Raw genomic sequence first — 20,718 nt, 5'->3', positions numbered from 1 at the left:
CGGGAATTTCTCTCTCACATTTATTCCAGTGATAAACATTTGGTAGTCATCGGTCACACCATTCATGGTAATTGTTACAAGATCTGTATCTTCAACTGTATGGCCAATGTCTAACAATTTGTTCTTCAGATATTTGATCATTTCTATGAAGGCATCAATTGTTTCATTCTCCTCCATCTTCAAGGATAAGATCTTGCTCTTTAGGAACAGAAAATGATTTGTATTCTTGATCTCATATAGATCCTTCAAAATTCCCCAAATTTTGTTTGCTGATTTACATTCTCTGATATGTGGTATGATGCAGTCTTTCACTAACATCTTCAGCAGCATCCTTGCTTTACCCTCACACTTATCCCAATCCGGGACTGATGCTGATCAAACTGTTCGCTTCTGCTCATCCCCATTTACAATCGTCCAAGCACTCTGCACTTTTAGCGAAGTTTGCATCTTGAATTTCCAATTCGCATAATTGGATCCATCGAGCTTGTTATGGTCATTCAAGCATGCTTCAAACATTTGATTATTCATTTTGGCAATTTAAAAAAAGTGACAGGTAAAAACAAATGTTAGATTTACCCCAGATCTTTGTTAAAGACAGAGATCGTTGATCTCCAATGTTGTTTGATCTCGCAGCACACTCGTAGATCACCGTGGGTTCTTTCACGGCCTCCACGTAGCCTTCTCTCGACCTCCACACAACCTTCTCTCGGCAACCACCGCCAAAAGGCAACCCCTCTTTTTTGTTGTGTTGTTTGTTGTTTACCCGACCTCACAGCCTTCTCTCAGCTTCTCTCACCACGGTCGTTGCGCTTATCCACCACGGAGTTGCAGAGATTGTCACGCATGTACACTTGATAGCTATGACGATCAGCAAAATGAAAATGCGCAGAAGGTTTACAGTGGGATCATTGCGTTTGTGCACTTAAAAGCTGTGATAATTTCGGTTCAGTCGCACCCTCCACTCAGCGTATAGGTTTTTCAACCCTGATGCTCTGATACCATGTTAAAAATGCAATGTTCCGTATTAAATAAAATGAAACCCACTGGTCAGCTCTACGAAAGAGAGGAGAGTCTGGCTCTGCAAAATGCTCTACATTGTTCATGTACATCACACATTATATAATAGTCACAGATTTAGGAAGTTACAGCCATAACCTAAAAAATAGAAACTAATTCCTATCCTAAGGTCTCGTGAACCAACTTACTATTCTAAAATATTCTCCATTATTTGTAACAATATTTAGACAAAAAAGTACACACGATAAAGAGGGATTAATGATCTTCCTTAATCAAATCGTTGCGTGTGTAGTATGCTAAATCGTTGTGTGTGTAGTATGCTTGGGATCTGCTATAAAGGTTGAATATGAAAGAATCGGATCCCAAAATCAAAACGGGGTGTTTTGCCACTTAGAGATTCATCATGAACCTATTCACTTCTAGTTATGCACCTATATCATTAAAGCAATGGATTGACTCCTATTCACTTCTAGTTATGCACCTATAGCATTGAAACAATGGATTGAACTGTGGTTATGAAGCTGTGGCATACTTCATCATTCTCATTGGTAATTTCACATTATGTCCGAGTTCGACGTCGTGGGTCAAATCAAGAATTGAGGTTTGAAGACTCAAGCACCTATATTCAATCAATTGTTGAATTGGTTTTGAAGTCAAAAAAAGTATAGTGGTGCATGGTCAATTTCAAAATTAATTTAATTGGATATTAAAGGATTTGATTTCTCTACCTTTTTACAAGATTTTTGGTTTAAAGGGCTTTATATTGGTTAAGAAAACACCACACAACTTCCTATACGTAAATTTAATTGGATATTAAAGGATTTGATTTCTCTACGTTTTTACAAGATTTTTGGTTTAGGGGAATTTATATTGGTTAAAAAACACCACACTACTTGCTATAAGTGAAGATTTTTGGTTTAGGGGAATTTATATTGGTTAAAAAAACACCACACTACTTGCTATAAGTGAATGTAGGACAGTAGCTGTTATGTGAATGTAGGATTACTCATTATTGTTAATAAAAAAAATCTCATATCACTTAGAATTACTGATCAGTGATCACTAATGGAATAAGATTTTACTCCTGTCGCTATATGTGAAGGTAAACTTACTCATCATTGTTACCAAGAATTAGCTCGAAATATTACAGACAAACTGCGACATATATAAAAATTCATCAACCTTATATGACAAACAAATACACAAAACTGCTGTTATCTGCCAACGCCTTCACAAAATTTAATGGCACTTCCAACTGCCTTCAATCCCATCGTATAATTTTAGAATTACAAAATGGCAACCAGTCTCCACACATTCAATTAATGTAGAAATATATAACAGATGATCCACTTCAAAAGTTCAAACTAGTTTATGCTGCAGCAGAGAATGCTGCACCAATTCAAATTCACTACAGAGCTCTCCTCGGAGCGGTCGGGAAACCGCCTCGGCGATAATTACTGTAACCCCCAGATCTGTAACGATAGTCCCCGCCGCCTGTCTGGGGTTCGGCCTGTCAATAATCAACTGAACTTAAGATTTTGTTCATATCATGGCATAAACTAATTACTAAATAAACGTTTTGAAACCAAAAAAAAAAATTGTACAAACCCGCTCGACAACTCCTGGTAATTCATACATGCCCAATGTAGCAAGCATTTCCAAGGTTTCTTTGTCCACCTGTGAAAGGAAAACATCCTCGTTACAAGCCATCCTAATACAATTCTATTGGAAAAGCTCTCAAATTTTTTTGGATGTATGGGAAAAGCTCTCAAAAAATTTTGGATGTATTTTTTATGTGGTTAACTTTACTTTTTAAATGTGGTTTATTATATTAATCTGGTATTAATTAAGTTTACTAACAACATCTGCTTGTTACTTTGAAGAACCAAGGTAGATAATCACATTATAGATAAAATTTGAACTTGGGGAGGAAAATAAAAAAGACCATCCCTACCACATGACCAACACTCACTCCATAAATATATTGATAGACGAAACAATCAATTATAAAATATTCTTAAAATATATAATCTAATTAAATTCAACCATAAAAATCAACCAAAAAATGGTATTTCTAACCATAAAAAAGACCATCCCTCCCACATGACCAACACTCCATAAAATATTCCTAAAATGTATAATCTAATTAAATTCAACCATAAAAATCAACCAAAAAGTAATATTTCTAACCATAAAAAAGACCATCCCTCCCACATGACCAACACTCACTCCATAGATATATTGATGGGACAAGAAAATGAATTATAAAATATTTCCGAAATATACAACCTAATTAAATTCAACTAAGAAAATCAACCAAAAAGATGGTATTTCTAGCCAGACATATTTCTAATAAATCCATAAACATGACTAACCTTGTTTTTCTTCATGTGGTTCCTTGAACCAATTTGGTATAAGCTAAGTTCAACAACAATATCTACTTATTATTCTAAAGAATCGAGGTACATAATCGCGTAAGCTTCGAAGTAGGGAGACAACAACAATATCTACTTATTATTCTAAAGAATCGAGGTATATAATCGCGTAAGCTTCGAAGTGGGGAGACACAATTGGAGAGGAATACATTAAACTCTCCCCACCATATTACCAACACTAAGTCGATATAAACATTACTAATATTTTGTCGATATAGTCCACTCTATCAATTTAGTAATAACTACATCCGTAAACACTATCTACCTACTATTCCGAAAAATCAAAATAAATAATTACACTATGAGGAAAACATCTCACAACACCATATTCCAAACAAATAAACAAAATGTCACGACACAAAATTCAAACAGAATGGAATTCCCTAAACATGACTAATGTTACTAAAAAGAATTTGACCTAAATGTATGTAGAAATTTTCGGAGGGGTTCAAACCTCAATATTGTCTGTCGCTATTGCGGACACTTCGGGAACAAAGTCCATTCTCTTCTCGCGCTCCTCTTCCTGGAGTTTTAAGGAGATCCCACGCACAGGACATTTCTGAATACGTTTCATTAAATGCTATATAAATGCAGCAAAAATGGCCGTCAGAAATATGAAATACACAGCGCCTGTCCTCAAAAGTAGGAAGAGTGTGATTAAAATTGATGAAAGAGGATCGTTGAATTTTACTTACAGTTGAATAGCCAGCGATTTTGTTTCTGAGTCGCTTAGTTGGAATGCGGCCAATCTCATCCACCATCTTCTTGTTTGTTTGAAAGTCCACTGTCAGACGTGAGTAATATTTCTCCACGATCTGGCGAGAGGACTTCTTTACAGTCTTGGTTCTAACGCGACCCTGCGAGAATTTTAGAGATTAAAGATGAAGCTCTGAATATATATATCCAATGCAGAAGGTAAAGAGAACCATTGTAGTTTACGCTGTAACTAAATATCAAAAGGAGAGCACTATGCAAAAGTATTTAGCCTGAACATGCCATGGATTTTAGTTGGCTTGATCGCAGAAATAATTGAAAATATTTGACAAACCCCGAAAAGAAAGCTGAGAGGTCTAGGAAAAGTGAAAGGAAGTATATGAACGAAGGGGAGAGTTCGTTGTTATTTAATAATAACTACCCAAAATTAGTTACGTCGAATGTGCTATAACTGTAACTCCCTTCGGATGCTTTAACCAAAACCTTAGATAATTAATGGAACTTTTAGGGTTTTAAAGCGTTTCTGTTTTGTTTCCAGATTCGAGCCTCAACTTTCCAGTGATCAAGGATTTATTTTGGAGCATTCTCCAATTTTTCTTTTTTATTAACTCAGTTATACAATTTTTTAAGTTAGGTAGAACATTTTAGTTTTTTAAAACAAGTTCTTTAATGTACAGATGGATTTGGCGTTTACTTTCTCTCAATTAGATAGCTGAAATTTAAGATTCCAAGACATGCTTATAGTATTAACCACAATGGTTAGGATAATGCATATTTATTTATTTATTTTTTACTATTACATAGTATGAACTTTAACAATTTTTTTTAAGAATGGAAATATTTTTAATATGCCAAAGCCTTTCAAATATCGAAATAAATATACGTTTTTTTTACTTTACTTATAACTCAACAAAATCAAAACTTAGAAGAGTTATCTACTCTATACTTACCTTACTTACCTTCTGTAGTGTTCTTGTCAAGGAGCAATATGGTGTATTGGTCACTAAAGAGAATTGGGATCAAATTAGTGGGATTGCTACTATACTTTTAATTCTAATACAATCGCTCATAAGTTTTATAAAATAGGTAAATTTACTTGCAAATTCAGATGATCCACTATATTAATTGGAAAACATCTTCTAGTATAAGATGTCTAATTGACCTAGCCCAATGAAATGTACTTTATGTTTATTTGATGCCCCTATATAATGTAATTTATATGTGTTTAATTCCATCAACAATATAGTTTTGGTCAAAGTATTTTCTTTAAGCATACATTGAGAAATGTCAACATCTTAGAGAATCATTGGTATGTCTATAGCTTTGTAAGCAAGTTTTATTCCATCTTGATGTATGTTACAAAAAATAGTGGTTTGTTACTCAATGTACACTATGGGAAAAAATCCTTTTGAAAATGCGTATGTTGTAGTTGTTGCACCAAATCAGGGAGAGGAAGATGTAAGTGTAAGTGAAGGAAATGTGAGCAACAAGAGGTGCTGCAAGCAACAAGTCCCTGCCCTGCAGGAAATTATAGCTACAGATTCCTCATGTTTCTTTTCAAAGTGAACATAACATGATTAGAAAAAGAAAAAGAAGTTCCAGCATATCTCTGGCCGGACTAGTTAGGGAAGGGTGTAAGCTCCTCTGCGAGAGTAGGTGAACCAATGTGACTAGCTATTTGAAGAAAAAGAAGGTAGGGGATCGACTCTCCTGTTTCGGAGTGTAAGCTAGGGGTGGGATGGAACACCTCGTGTTCATGTCGAACTATTCAAACACAAAGAACTACCACCTCATTCCTATTCACATGGTAATGAAACAGGCACAAAAAAACTCATCCTCCTTCCATGGAAATGTATTGAACTGTTCACGCACGAAAACTGCCTTTTGTGTACGGGGTATCAATGATAGGTCATGTATAATTGGGTCTAGGGAATGTGGTAAACATGCAAGCAGTCCCCTGAGCTGGAAGAGATGCGGGCTATCCGAGACCAAATAATAGGTCACACTCGACCCAAGCAAGTGAGCCTACTTTAAGACTTAATGATGTTGTTATTATGCTCTTGAAAGCTAGTAGTAAGTAAGGCTAGCAAGAAGCAAGCTCTAACTTATAGCGAATGAAAGCAAGTAGTTCCTGTTTTAATTTATATTTTAATCTTCTCATACACTTACATCAACGAGAATTGCAAAAGCAGTAGTCCTTGGATTTCCATGAACATTAACACTTAGTTAAATTGGCAAGCGATCAGAACCTCACGCCACTGGAAGTTTCAAATCCCACATTTGACACCTATGGAATTGCAACAATATTCATGAAACACATTGTTTAAATCTTAATAAAATAACTTTATAGGAAATTGATAATTTCACAAATTCCTGTAACAAAGCGTAGATGTTTTATAGTGAAAAGTGGCAAATCTCACACTACACACCTATGGAACTGCAAAAACACCCTTAAATTTGACACGTAAGTACTTGCAACAATATCCATAAATGAGAGTATTGAATTTTAATGAAAGAACTTTGTATGATTTCATATATAGTTATGTGAACAATGTTTAATCTCTTAAAGAGATTTTTTCCTTTATTATGGTAAAATAAAGAGATTTTTTTTCCTTTATTATGGTAAAATAAAGAGATTTTTTTCCCTTTATTATGGTAAAATAAAGAGATTTTTCCCTTATTATAGTAAAATAAAGAGATTTATTTCATGCAGCAGCAATTGTTTGACTTTCTCCGAGTCATTTCTAATAGCGTAGCCCATTAATGTTTTCGGATTCCAGTATTATATATAAAGGGTCCTTTTATGTATCGGAGGTGTGCCGGAATAGAGGCGATCCCTTTGTTCGCTAGCATATGAACACACATCCAAATACCAAAACAACCAAGTAACACTTGCAATGACATTTATTAATTGAACTAGAACACAACCACGTTTTGAATATTTTCCATGCAAATATTTTCATGGTCGACTTTGGCCACCGTAGAAACACAACAAGAACTGGAAGGATGGTTCTGCAGCCTGTCGATTTGGGGTCAGGGAACCACTGCGCCTAATGATATTTTCGAACTGGAAGGATGGTTCTGTAGCCTATGGATTTGGAGTCAGGGAACCACTATTGTTAGATGCTCGCTTTGCTGCTTTATTTGAGACCTCTCCCTCTATTACTGCTGCTAGGTAAACTACTACTATCGTTGATCAATGGATGTTTCAATGACTGCTTTATGTACGGAAGAAACTGGATCAACTTAGTCGACTGGACCAACTGTTGCTATGATTGGGTCAATATGTTAATGGATGACTGAAGCAACTGGGTCATAGGCTAACTTCACATATAGAGAATCAAATTGCAAGAATACACATAGGAATGCAGAATGAAATAATACCTTAATGAATGTGCCAAAGTGAGAGAGATCCTGATGGAGTGCCTCAAGTAGCCTACTGAGGAAATCAGAGAGATCCAGGAAAGCCATGCAATGGCAGGTCGGTCTCGCTTCTGGATTTATTATGCAAATTATTTTTGTTGACCTTGCTTCTTGCTAAGAATAGAGGATTTTGAAGACTCAGAGACACACCAATGCTTTGCTAGCAAAGTCTTAGGCCACAGTAATTGCAGTGTGTAGTTTGTAGGAGCGATGTTTCATAATTGACTTAGTTCATCAACATATTGTGCTTTGCCGAACTGATTTTTGATCCTTAACTCTGTTGCCTTCCTAATCCCTTAATGGCTGGCAATAGCTGTAGCTAAGTAAATCCGACATTTAATTGTGGAAATTTCTTCATATTGTGCTTTGCCGAACTGGTTTTTCTATGTTTTCGAAGCGTTATTGTCTTTGAAATATTTTTCTGATCTTATTTGATATTGAGATATACAGAAATTTTAATTTTTTGATCTTATTTGATATTGAGATATACAAAAAGTTTAATATTTTATCAGGCTTTGCTATAATATCTTTGATAGTTTGATAGTTTACTTGGTGAAGATGAGATGAGATGGTGGGGTCGAAGATAAGAAGAGTTGGATGAACTAGAAAAGCTATTAATGGAATTAGTGGAAATACTGAAAGCTATTAATGGAATTACTGAAACTTGAATTACAAAATTGCACATTCAATCATAAATGAAAATCCACTATGGAGTAAATCACAGCTAAAGATAGCTATTAATGGAATTATTGAAAGCTACAGGAAAAGATACAAAAAGCCAGAAAATCATAATAAAGGATGCTAGTTGTTTTTTACCAGCAAGATTGGTTGTTGTTTCTTACTTGCAGGATTGGTTGTCCATTGTTCTTCCCTCTATTCCCAGTGCAGATGGTGCAATAGCGATAGGATGGGGCAATGAACATAGGCATGAAGCGGGTTGTTGCAATAGGATGGGGCAATGAATAGAGGCATGAAGCAGTTGCCCCAATAGGATGGGGCAATGAACAAGGCATGCATTGGGTTGTTGCAGTAGCAAAGCAGGTGGGGCAATAGGATGGGGAAATGAACAAGGCATGCAGCAGCCTGTTGCAATAGAAAAGTAGGTGGGCAATGCAGACCATCAAAATAAACCCCAAATAAATGCCATAAATTCTAAACCCCAAATAAATTCCATAAATTCCTATGCAAACAAGTGGGTACTCCCATGCAAATTTTTAGACAAGTGGGTACTCGCATACAAAGTTTTAAACATGTAATAGCCATGTGTATTCCAATACAAAGTTTTAAACATGTACCAGCCATGTGTTTAAACACTACAACTTTGGCAACCTGGTAAGATAAACCATGTTTTTAATTTCTAACCATGAAATGTCATCCAAACTAATGTTAGCATTAGTTTCAAACTGTCATTAAACTTCAAAATGCAAAGGAAATAGATAATTATAATGTATGGTTTAGCCTCTTTGCCTCGAAAAGAGGCCAAATAAGAAGGAAAAAAAAATTACATACAATAAAGTGTTAAATACTTTGTTATTTGAGGCATCTACATAATAAGCAACTAAAACTAATGTAAAAACCCGCCATATCAATTACTATAATCCGCCATTACCGAATCGTAGTGACTAAGAAAAATCAATATTAGAGTTTTGCTAATTAATATTCATTATACTTTCCTTTTTAATATATCGCTATAATATAGTGGGCTCATATTGTTATTAATTTTAAAGTTCTAACTTACAAGCTATATTATAATGAACGAAAATCAAACTAATTTGTTTGGCTCAACTAATTAACGATCACATAAACATAAACAAAGTTTAGGTGTTTTAACTACACAAGTATTTGATTTCCATTATCTTTATATTTTTGTTTTTACTAACTTCAATGACTAATTAAGTGATATATGTAAATATGTGTAGCAAACAAAATTAACTATGATTGTGATTTGTAATATACTATAATTTATAATATTATTAGTTAGTTATTTATATCATTCTTAATAGTTAAAATAAATTCTATTAATTATAATTTATAAATAATTGATTATAATTAGTAGTGCATAATAAATAATTATTAAGAATAGAAATTGTTTGTTAATTAAATATTAAAAAAATTATTAATTAAAAATAATATTAGTTAATAATAAACAAAATTCAATTTCATTTAATGAAAATTTTTATATTAATAATATTAACTATTAATGGTAAGTGAGAGTGTGGAGGGAGATTGGAGGAAAAAGATGGCTCTAAAGTCATAACAGATTTCAATCCTACGTCCCTTGTGGGGTTACAATTAACGTTTATCATGCGTCTATGTCATGCCCAATTAATTACTGCAGAACCCTCCTCGCCTTCATATAGATCCGCGACAACACCTGGGAGAATAGGCGAGCGAATGTTTTGTTGGTTGAGGCAACTTTCGATGGTTTGGATTTCAACTATAAGTCAACCATCACTTTCGGCTGACTGAGATGGACGAGAAACTTGTTGATTATTCTGAAGACTCCTATGAATCTAAGCCCATATGGACATAGCCTCCATATCACCAGACAATTATGGCTCCACCGATCGCTCAGGATCTACCGGCTCATTTGGTCGTTGTTTCTAGGGTTTCGCCAGAACCTGCCCTAGAAAACCCTAACCCTCCCAACTTTGAATCTTTTTGGCTTCCGGTCATGCCTCCCTTGATCTCTTGTGTTCTATATCACCTTATGTACCTTACTACCTTCCACAATCTGACTACCTTTCTCCTTCTGCATCTTCTCTACTATTCTTGGAATCTTGTCTTGATCCTCCCCTCCACACCGCCTTGATCATGTGTTACACCTCTCCTCGGCTAGTTTTTCTGTCCTCCTAGGCCCTCTAGGGTTTTTTTCATGGTGACAAATGGATACCTTTCTCCCTCTATAACCCCCTCCCTTGCTCCTCAAGTCACTTTGCCTTGTTCAGAAATGACAACAAGAAATTCCATTTTAATTTGTCCTCAAATTAAACTAAGAATTAAAATCAAATTCTATTCTTATAACAACTTGTAAATAGTTAATTAAATTTAATTAACTTAATTAGCCTAGGAATTTTGAGTTGGAAGTCTTTCTGTAGTCATGTATATGTTCTCCATAAGTTTTAAGGGTCCAAGATGAGTTTATTTGAGTTGTAATTAGATAACTCAGTTTGACTGAGTTATAGACAGTTAAACTAGTTCTAACTATTTGCGGAACTAGTAGAGGATTAATAGTCAGTTGGTGCATTTGTGCATCCACATGTGTTACTTGAGTTAATTGAATATTCTCTCATCGGAAACTCATGCGTGTCAATTCAGAGAAAGACCCAGTTAAGACTAGAGTGTAGGGACAATGTACTCTCAGTTGTATGATTTACTGAATTGTAAATATCATGCATGCAATGAGGAAATGACCTAATTAGGATTGTACATTTTTGGAAGCATGAATTTCCATTAAATATGGGTTGTTCATCCTAGGAATTGTACAAGGAAATAGGGGCTTGACAGGAAGTGGAAATTGTTGAAAATTGGCAACAAGAAATGCTAAAAATAGAAGTGTTAAAAATAGCACTACTAAAAATAGCAGTTTGGGTACCAGTGTTGGATTGGGCAACAAGGAATGAAAAATGGAAGTGCTAAAAATAGCATTCTATTTTTAGCAGTTCAAGATGGATTCCTATTTTAGTCAGTCCCTGGACTAAAAATAGGAAGTAAAATTGGAATTTGAACTTAACAACTGTTTGAAAATAAATTAATTAATTCACCATGAGTTAATTAGCTGTGAAAAATCAAACATGAAGTCTATGTGAGGACATGCAATAGTTTCTCTATTAATTGAGGAATTTATCCATCAGTTAAAGAGATAAGGATGAGTTCTAATTTGAGTTGTAATTAGTTGGCTCAGTTAACAGAGTCAAGTCTAGTTATAATTGATTTAAACAATTTCTTTAAATTAAGTAAGTTCAATTAGTTAATGCATGCTTACATATAACTATTGTTCTTCAAATAACTGAGGATTCTCTCATGAATAACTCATGCATGTCAGTTCAGACAGAGACCTAGTTGAGATTAGAGAAGGGACAATGTACTATCAGTTGGATGAATATTTTTCCTATAAAGGAAGCTCATCCATGATGAGGATTTATCTCCTTCAGGACTACGCAATTGGATCAAATGTTGGTGAGTGTGTGAAGAGGCCAATTCACACAAGTGGCTACACTTGACCCCAATCAAAATTGCGCAAAGAAATAGGAGGCTTGGAGGGTATACCAGAGGTTAGATAGAGGCCTTTGATTGTCTATGAGCAGCAGAGGTATTGCAGAGAGAGTAGGATAGCTTTTGAGCTAATTCTTTTTGTAATATTGGATATATTTCCACTTGTATGATAATACAGAGTTGGGTTTTAGGCTGAGGCTTTCCCAGGGTTATATATTCTATGTTATGTGTGATTGATTCCTTCTTATCGGTTATATGTGTTCTTATTGATGTTGCTCATGTTCGATTAAGCTTCTGCAAAATTGGTTGTAGAAGTAGATCAAGTATTTTTCTTTAGTATATTGCATTATCGGGTGTTCTACAGTGGGAATTTCTACATGGCATCAAAGCGAGGTTATGTAGGAAATTTCTACATGGTATCAGAGCATATTTCTATCCCAACAGAGAGGTTAGTTGGAAGTTTTTCTGTTCCGAGAGTTGCTGGAGCAACCACACTTGGTAGAAATGTTGCATGCAGAACATTCTGAAGGTACGGGATCGGGTTCGAGCAAAAGCCTTTCTTGTTGAGAGGGACTGTTGAAAAATGGCAACAAAAAATGATAAAAATGGAAGTGCTAAAAATAGCACTGCTAAAAATAGCAGTTTGGGTACCAATGTTGGATTGGGCAATAGGGAATGAAAAATGGAAGTGCTAAAAATAACATTCTATTTTTAGCAGTTTAGGATGGATTCCTATTTTAGTCAGTCCCTGGACTAAAAATAGGAAGTAAAATTCGAATTTGAACTTAACAACTGTTTGAAAATAAATTAATTAATTCACCATGAGTCAATTAATTGTGAAAATCAAACACAAAGTCTATGTGAGGACATGCAACAATTTCTCTATTAATTGAGGAATTTATCCATCAGTTAAAGAGATAAGGATGAGTTCTAATTTGAGTTGTAATTAGTTGTCTCAGTTAAGAGAGTCAAGTCCAGTTATAATTGATTGAAATAGTTTGTTTAAATTAAGTAATTTCAGTTCGTTAATGCATGCTTGCATATAACTGCTGTTCTTCAAATAACTGAAGATTCTCTCATGAATAACTTATGCATGTTAGTTCAGACAGAGACCCAGTTGAGATCAGAGAAGGGACAATGTACTATCAGTTGGATGAATATTTTTCCTATAAAGGAAGCTCATCCATGATGATGATTTATCTCCTTCAGCACTGCGCAGTTGGATCAGAGGTTGGTGAGTATGTGAAGAGGCCAATTCACACAAGTAGTTGCATTGAACCCCAATCAAAAATGCACAAAGAAATAGGAGGCTTGGAGGGCAGACCAGAGGTTAGACAGAGGCCTTTGACTGTCTATGGGTAGCAGAGGTATTGCAGAGAGAGCAGGATAGCTTTTGAGCTGATTCTTTTTGTAATATTGGTTATATTTCGACCTGTATGATAATACAGAGATGGGGTTTTAGGCTGAGTCTTTCCTTGGGTTATATCTTATGTGTTATGTGTGATTGATTCCTTCTTATCAATTATATGTGTTCTTATTGGTGTTTCTCATGTTTGATTAAGCTTTCGCTAAATTGGTTGTAGAACTAGATCAAGTATTTTGCTTTAGCATATTGCATTATCATGTGATCTACAGTGGGAATTTCTATAGAAATTGGCCAAGTTTTGGCTGAGAGAGAGCTTGTGAAGCAGAAAATTGAGCATACTTGTGTGGAATTACTCTTGTGAGAACAAGCCTTGTATCTTCACTCATATATATGATTAATGAAATACAGATAGGCAGGATTTTGAGGAGTGGTTTTCCCTAGATAAACTATAGTGTTATGTTCCATTGATTTATCTTCTTCTTGTTCATATTGTTTTCATCAATGTATTGGCTTCCACTGGTTGAAAGTAGCAGTAGATTCTTGTTTTTCACTTTAGTACATTGCATGAGCTTGTAAATCTACAGGAATATCTTCATGGTATTGGAGCCGAAGATAGTATACTAGAGGAGATTTTGAACTTTTTGAGTACATTGTTACATGTGAAATTCGAATTTTCATTACATACTTCAACATAGGAAGATGGTGTTCTACAGATTGCGCTTGAGTATGCCTTGGAAGGCAGCTTACATTATATAGCCTAGAAATACAGGATGGAGGTCATGTTGGAGGATAATGGCTTGAAGGAATTCATTGATCAAGACATTGCTAAGCGGCCATCATCAAATGCAAAAGATCTGGCCAAATGGAAGAAGTGTGTGGTGAAGGCGAGGTGGATAATCCTTGAGGGAGTTTGAGACCACATTGTCTCGAGTCTCCATGGGAAGGAAACTCCATATGCTATGTGGAAAGCAATGACATATCTTTTCCAAAACAACAGTGATCATAGGAAGTTGGCACTGAAAGATAAACTTCAAAAAATCAAGATGGAGAAAGGCAAGACCATTCCAAAATACTTGACCAAGTTCACAACCTACAAATATGAACTTGGAAGTGTTGGAATAAAAGTTCTCGAGGATGATATGGTGAGCCTAGCTCTCTTAAGCCTTCCTAAGAGTTGGAATAACTATTAGGAATCTGTGAATGGAAGGGAAAAGCTACCAGATTGGGAAATATTGTGGTCAGATTTGATGCAGGAGGAGATCAAAAAGAACACTAGAGATGGTTCCTCAACAAAGACTAATGATGAGGAAAATTGTGCCTTATCAGGTAAGGTAAGGACGCTGAAAGAGAAGTCGTCCCATCCCAAATCAGATTCTTTCATTGGAGGTAAGAAAAAAGACAGGTCGAAGGTTAAGTTCTTTCATTGTCATGATTTGGGCCATTTTTCTACAAATTGTCCACTCAAGAAGTCTAAGAAGTCCTCAAGAGGAGCGGCAGGTGAGGCTTTGGCCTCTCAAATCGAATTGGACTTTACTCTCATTGCATGCATGGTGTCATCAATGATGGGTAGTGTATGGTACCTTGAATGTGGAGCTTCATCCCATATAAATAGTGACAAGGAGTTGTTTAGTGACCTGGAGGAGAATGATCTCCAAATGCATATCGAGATGGGTGACGATGAGAGGTATAATGCTATAGGATTGGTCACGATTACTCTTCAGAGGGAGCATGGTGCTCCTCTCACCATGAGGGATGTTATGTATGTGCCCAAGTTGAAAAGAACTTAGTATCGGTTGCCATGTTGGAGGAAAGAGGCTATGATGTTGTCTTTAGCAAATAAAATTTGTTCCTTAAACACATAGCCACAGGTCTGGTAAATAAGATTGGGATTCATGTGAAGAATATCTATAAGTTGGAGGTAGAGGATTGTGTTGCTTTGAGTACAAAAACATATATGGTGCATAGATGAGACGTTGGTGAGTTGTGGCATAGGAGATTGGGCCATTTGCATCATGAGGCTTTGAAGATCATGCAGTAGATCTCTACTGGGCTTCCCAAAGGTACACTAGACCAAGTTGATACATGCAAGGGGTGTACTTTGGGAAAATAAACCAAGGCTTCCTTTCACAACAAAGATAGTCAAGTAGAGGTTATTCTAGAGTGATTCCATTCAGATTTGTGGGGACCATTCTCAACAACATCCACGACAAAACAAAGGTATTATTTTATATTTTTCAATGGCTTTTATCATAAATGCTGGATACTTCTGATGTAGAAGAAGGATCAAACTTTCACAAAGTTTTGTGAATTTAAAGCATTGGTTGAGAAAGAGTCGTGCAAGAAGGTTAAATCTCTGAGGAGTGATAATGGTGGTTAGTATGTCTCAAATGAGTTTAAGAAATTTTGTGTAGAAGAAGGGATTAAATGGGAGTTGATGGCACCCCATAACCCACAACAGAATGGAGTAGCCGAGAGGAAGAATAGAAGCATTGTAGGGGCAGCACGGGCGGTGTTGCATGATCAGGGTCTACCACTACGCTTATGGGCCGAGGCATGCAACACAATGGTCTATTTGCATAATAGAAGCTCGAATCAGATAATCGGGATGAGGACACCAGAGTAGGCTTTCTCCGGTAAGAGCCCAGATGTTGATCACTTCAAGAGTTTTGCGTCATCGGTATATTTCCATGTGACCAAAGATGCACAGAAGAAGCTTGAGCCGATAGCAGAGTTGGGGATATTTGTGGGGTACACTAATTCACCTCAGAACTATCGGGTGTACATTCCGATCATCAAGATGACAGTGGTTCACAGGAATGTCAAGTTTTATGAGTAGAAGGCCATGTGAGTTTCCCTTGAGAGGGAGCTACAACTACATGCGGTTGAGGAATTTTTGGTTCCTAAGATTGAGGGGTCTTAGATTGATGTGGAGTAGCCACATGTAAAGGATCTGGGAGTAGAGACATCTACTCAGGTAGAGTCTTCTAGAGAAGGGAGACAATGCGCTAGAGTGGCTGACATATTCTTGCATGGTACACGGGATAATGTGGAAGCACCCACATCTCAACATAGGCAGAGGAGGCCACCTAAGAAGTACATTAGATACATGGCTCTTATGAGCAAATGTGTTGTGATAGAGCCATCTTCCTTTGAGGAAGTAGTGAAACAGTTAGTTTGGGTTGATGCCATGGTGGAGGCGTATGACTCCATAGTTCATAACAATGTTTGGGATGCAGTCCCAAGACTAGAGGACAAGTCAGTGGTGAGCTCTTGATGGATTTACAAGGTAAAGCAAGCTGCAGATGGTAGTGTGGAGAAGCATAAGGCTAGATTTGTGGCCCGTGGCTTTTCACAAGTAGAGGGGATTGAATGTGATGAGACTTTTTCTCCTGTTGGAAGGAAATCATCGATCAGATCTATTTTGGCACTATCAGCAGAGATGGGTTGGAAGATACATTATATGGATGTAAAGACAACCTTTCTTAATGGCATGATTGAGGAAGAGGTGTACATAGAGAAACCTGAAGGTTTTAATACCTTCAACCGTGAGTCGCATGTGTGCCGGCTCAAGAGAGAATTGTATCGGTTGAAGCAAGCACTTTGTGCTAGTACACCAGGATATACAACTACTTCACTAGGTTGGGCTTCACAAAGAGTGAAGCAGATGCAAACCTGTACCACATAGTGGTGGTAGGTAAATTTTTAATCATCGTACTTTATGTTGATGATCTCATACTCATAGGTGATGATCAACTGATCAAGTCTTGCAAGGAGGACCTTGCAAGAGGTTTGAAATGAAGGACATGGGGCTCATGCATTGCTTTCTGGGCATGGAGGTATGGCAGGGTGATGGGGAGTTGTTTGTGTCTCAAGGAAAGTATGCCAATGAGATACTTAGGATATTCTGCATGGATAATAGCGAACCCATGGAGACGCCTTTAGCAGGTATTTAGAAGAAGGAGTATTCTACTTCAAGGGAAGCAGTGGAAGCTATTATTTACAGTCAGCTTGTGGTTTCACTCATGTACTTGGTGAAAACATGCCCAGATATGTGCTATGTAGTTAACCAAGTTAGTCAAGCGATGGTTAGACCTACCAAGTTGTATTTGAAGGTGGCAAAGCATTTGTTGAGATACCTCAGGGGAGATTCTTAGTATGGATTATGGTATAGATGAATAGAGGGAGTGAAGATTCAAGTCTTCAATGATTCAGATTGGTAAGGATTCCATTCGACAAGAAGAGCACATCAGGAGGGATTTTCAGTATTGGGTCAATGGCCGTTTCTTGGTACAACAGGAACCAAAGATTGGTTGCACTCAGTTCGGAAGAGGCAGAGTACATGGCTGTGAGTCAGGCATCGTGTGAGCCCATCTGGATGAGGAATATCCTCGTTGGTTTGTTTGGTCAATAGATGGATCCAACTGTGATTTACTGCGATAATCAGAGTCATATCAAACTCTTTGAAAATCTAGTTTTTCATGATTAGTCCAAGCATATTGATATCTGATATCATAATCTCAAAGATTGTGTATTGAGGCAGATTATGTTGTTAGAATACATTGCCAGATTTGGTGCCAGATTCTGGAGGTATTTCCATCTGTGGTAACTATGTCCCAAGGTTTTTTTCCCTTCATTTTCATGGGCCAGAACATGCCACTTGGGTTCTCACAAAGTTCTGGCATATTGAAATGGTCCTTATTCTGCTAGAAATATGAAGTCCTCTTTTTTATTCGAATCGGGAATAGTTAGGGGTAGGACCTATATGGGTCAGATTACCTGGTTTTCCTCTTCACCTGTGGTCTGAGGATATTTTCAAACTCATTGGCAATGCACTTGGGGTTTTTCTTGATTACGACAAATCTTTCATTGATTATGGAAAAATGCCTTTTTCTCCCATACTAATTTATCTTGAAACCCGCAAAGAGCTGGAGGAAAATCTAAAAATTAAGTGGAGAAGTTTTATTCAATTGCAAAAGATTGATTATGAAGGGGTACCCTTCAGTTGTCAGTGATGTCACAAAGTTGGTCATCTCTATTAGGATTTCCCATTACTTTCCAAAATCACTCCCCCACTAGAGAATACGGAAGGTAATTCAATCAAGGAAACAACTCCTACCTCTCAGGAACAACAGCCTCAGAATGTTGTGCCTTGCTTGTCAAAATCGAAGGATCAGAACAAAGGAAATCAGGCCACCTCGGCTCATCCCCTTTTGTCTCGAATCACCAGATCACACGCAACAGCCTCCGGCTTACCTGCAGGTACTGCCTCCACTCTCCCTTTGTCTTCCCCTTTTATTTTGAATGAGCATTCTATTTCTTATCAATCACAATTAGGGTTCCGTATATCTGGTTGTGATCTAAATTCCCTTTGTTGTCCATCAAGAACCTTCCCTATTGTCTTATCTATCCCTCCCCCCTCCTTTCCTGCTATCTTTCTGTTTATTGCCCCTTCAAATGAGGATTCCTTTTATTCACATACTGGTCACAGATATAATTTTTGTTCCCTAGAAAAATCTACAGTTGTGGATGGTTGTGGACTTGGCATTATCCCTCCCTCGAAGACTACCAAACCCTCTCAAGGTAGACATTCTAATATTTCCAAAGCTATACACAATGATAGTTTGGATGTAGCTGAAGGTAGGAAAATTTCCATTGATGAGGTTCTTAGAGCAAGAAATGTCCTACATTTGGTTCCCCAATGAAGTGGCTCTCCTTCAATTGTCACGGGTTGGCTAATCTAGCCAAAAACCTAACACTTTGGAGGCTCCTTGGTATAAAGAAGGTGGATGCTATTTTTTTACAAGAGACTCTTAGTGTATGTGATTTTATTATCCCCCCTCTGGAAGCAATGATACCTGGATGGATCTTTCATGTCATAGATGCTCATGGTCACTTGGGGGAATTGCGATCAATATTAACCCCAAGGCCATTAAGCTCATTAACATCTGGGGGAGGGAAGAAGTTTTAGTGGAAGATGTATTTCTAAAGAGCTTGGGATGGATTTTAGGATGATTAATATATATGGTCCCTATCAAAATCGAGAGGTATTTTGGGAGATGATATTGAACTCATCATATATGTAAGTTGGAAATATCATTCTGGGGGGTGACCTAAATTTTTCTATCGGACTTGTAAAATCCTGTGGTAATCATGCCTAGACTAATCCATTATCGGATTATATTGGCTTCCTACTAAACAATCACCACCTAATTGACATTATTGTGGCTCGTCTACAACCTACCTGGCGTAATAGGAGGATTGGGGATGCCATGATTGTTAGGCAATTGGATCATTTCCTCACTAAAGATGTTCTACTTGACAAACTTTCTCTGTTTAGATGATGGGTCATATCAGGTAGTATCTCAAAGCATTCCCTGATATATTTAGAGATTGTTGGGGCATCCCCCAATCCATAGGCCCCATTCAAATTAGGCTTAAGGATGAGGCCTATCTACAACTGGTTACATTTTTATGGTAATCTCATCATCTGATACCTAGGAAAATGGAAACATAATGCTTTGCATCTAAGCTCACTTGTCTTAAAAAGAAGACGATTGAATGGGTCAATGACAAGAAAAATAAGGATGACATCCTCCTTAGATCGATTAGAGAGGAATTAGCCAGACTCGAAGAAGCAAGTGGAGGAGGATTTGACACCATTGAATCCAAAGATCGTGTCATTAAACTAGAGGCAGATAGACTCGGGATCCTCAAGGACCGAGAAGAGACTTGAAGGCTTAAGAGTAGAGCCATATGGTTACAAGTTGGAGATGACAATACCAAGTTTTACAACAATTCGCTAGAGGATGTAAGGCCATCAATGCCATATGGACCCTGGATAATGAGTTAGGTCAACTTGTTCATTCATTTAACCACCTTACTGCACTGGGAATCTCCCACTTTAGTCAATTATTAAAAGCCTCACAGGAAGTCACATTGGTGGAAGTGATTAAAGTTTCCGGTCTATTTCCGAGATTCGTAGATCATGACATAGCTGAAGACCTCTCCAAGCCTATGTTGATGGGGAAACTAAAGGGTGTACTCAAATGGTTCATTAAGGATAAGAACCCAAGACCGAATGGCTGGACAGTAGAGTTTTACCTATCATTCTATGAATTTCTTGAAGATGATCTTCTTTGATTTATCGAAGAATGTAGATTTAGTGGTTGGATGTATGATGCTTTTAATTCTAATTTCAATTCCCTTATCCCTAAGTCTGACCCACCACACACCTTTAATTATTCCAAACCTATCTATCTCTATAATTGCATTTACAAGATCATTGCCAAAACCATTGCTAATTGTCTTAAGCATATCCTATCTCACCATATCTCCCCGAAATATTTTTCCTTCCTGAACAATCGTCAAAGCCATGAAGCTATTGGCATAGCACAGGAAGGCGTACATTCAATTAAAATTAAGAACCTGAAGGGCATGATTCTCAAAATTGACCTATCTAAGGCCTTTGACAAAACTAGTTGGTTATAATTGCAGATGTTATTGACTCACCTAGGCTTCCCTATATATGTCATTAATTGGATTATGTGT

The 20,718-nt window shown here is 36.9% G+C and overlaps 1 protein-coding gene across 1 annotated transcript; it reads right to left on the bottom strand.

The window, feature by feature from the left end:
- Positions 1-2,425: 2,425 nt before the first annotated feature.
- Positions 2,426-19,441, bottom strand: LOC149162566 (small ribosomal subunit protein eS17w-like). The gene is made up of 5 exons (XM_089435221.1): positions 19,412-19,441; positions 4,148-4,309; positions 3,907-4,032; positions 2,626-2,694; positions 2,426-2,527 (listed from the first exon to the last, which is right to left on the bottom strand). The coding sequence occupies exons 1-5, from the start codon at positions 19,439-19,441 to the stop codon at positions 2,426-2,428; spliced, it is 489 nt and encodes a 162-aa protein (XP_089291347.1).
- Between the last annotated feature and the right edge of the window lie 1,277 nt (positions 19,442-20,718).

The sequence above is a fragment of the Pinus tabuliformis genome, chromosome 5_2, assembly GCF_031772625.1.
Source record: "Pinus tabuliformis cultivar Carrire ecotype Pingquan chromosome 5_2, CPIR1, whole genome shotgun sequence".
Taxonomy (NCBI): domain Eukaryota; kingdom Viridiplantae; phylum Streptophyta; class Pinopsida; order Pinales; family Pinaceae; genus Pinus; species Pinus tabuliformis.
This window is presented reverse-complemented; position numbering and strand designations above follow the sequence as displayed.

Excerpts from the sequence above, each read along its gene's own strand:
- LOC149162566 (XM_089435221.1), bottom strand. The coding sequence starts at position 19,441 with ATGGCATCCCCAATCCTCCTATTACGCCAG. Across the intron at positions 2,695-3,906 it reads TAGCGACAGACAATATTGAG|GTGGACAAAGAAACCTTGGA; the intron begins GTTTGAACCCCT and ends TTCCTTTCACAG. Across the intron at positions 2,528-2,625 it reads TACCAGGAGTTGTCGAGCGG|GCCGAACCCCAGACAGGCGG; the intron begins GTTTGTACAATT and ends GATTATTGACAG.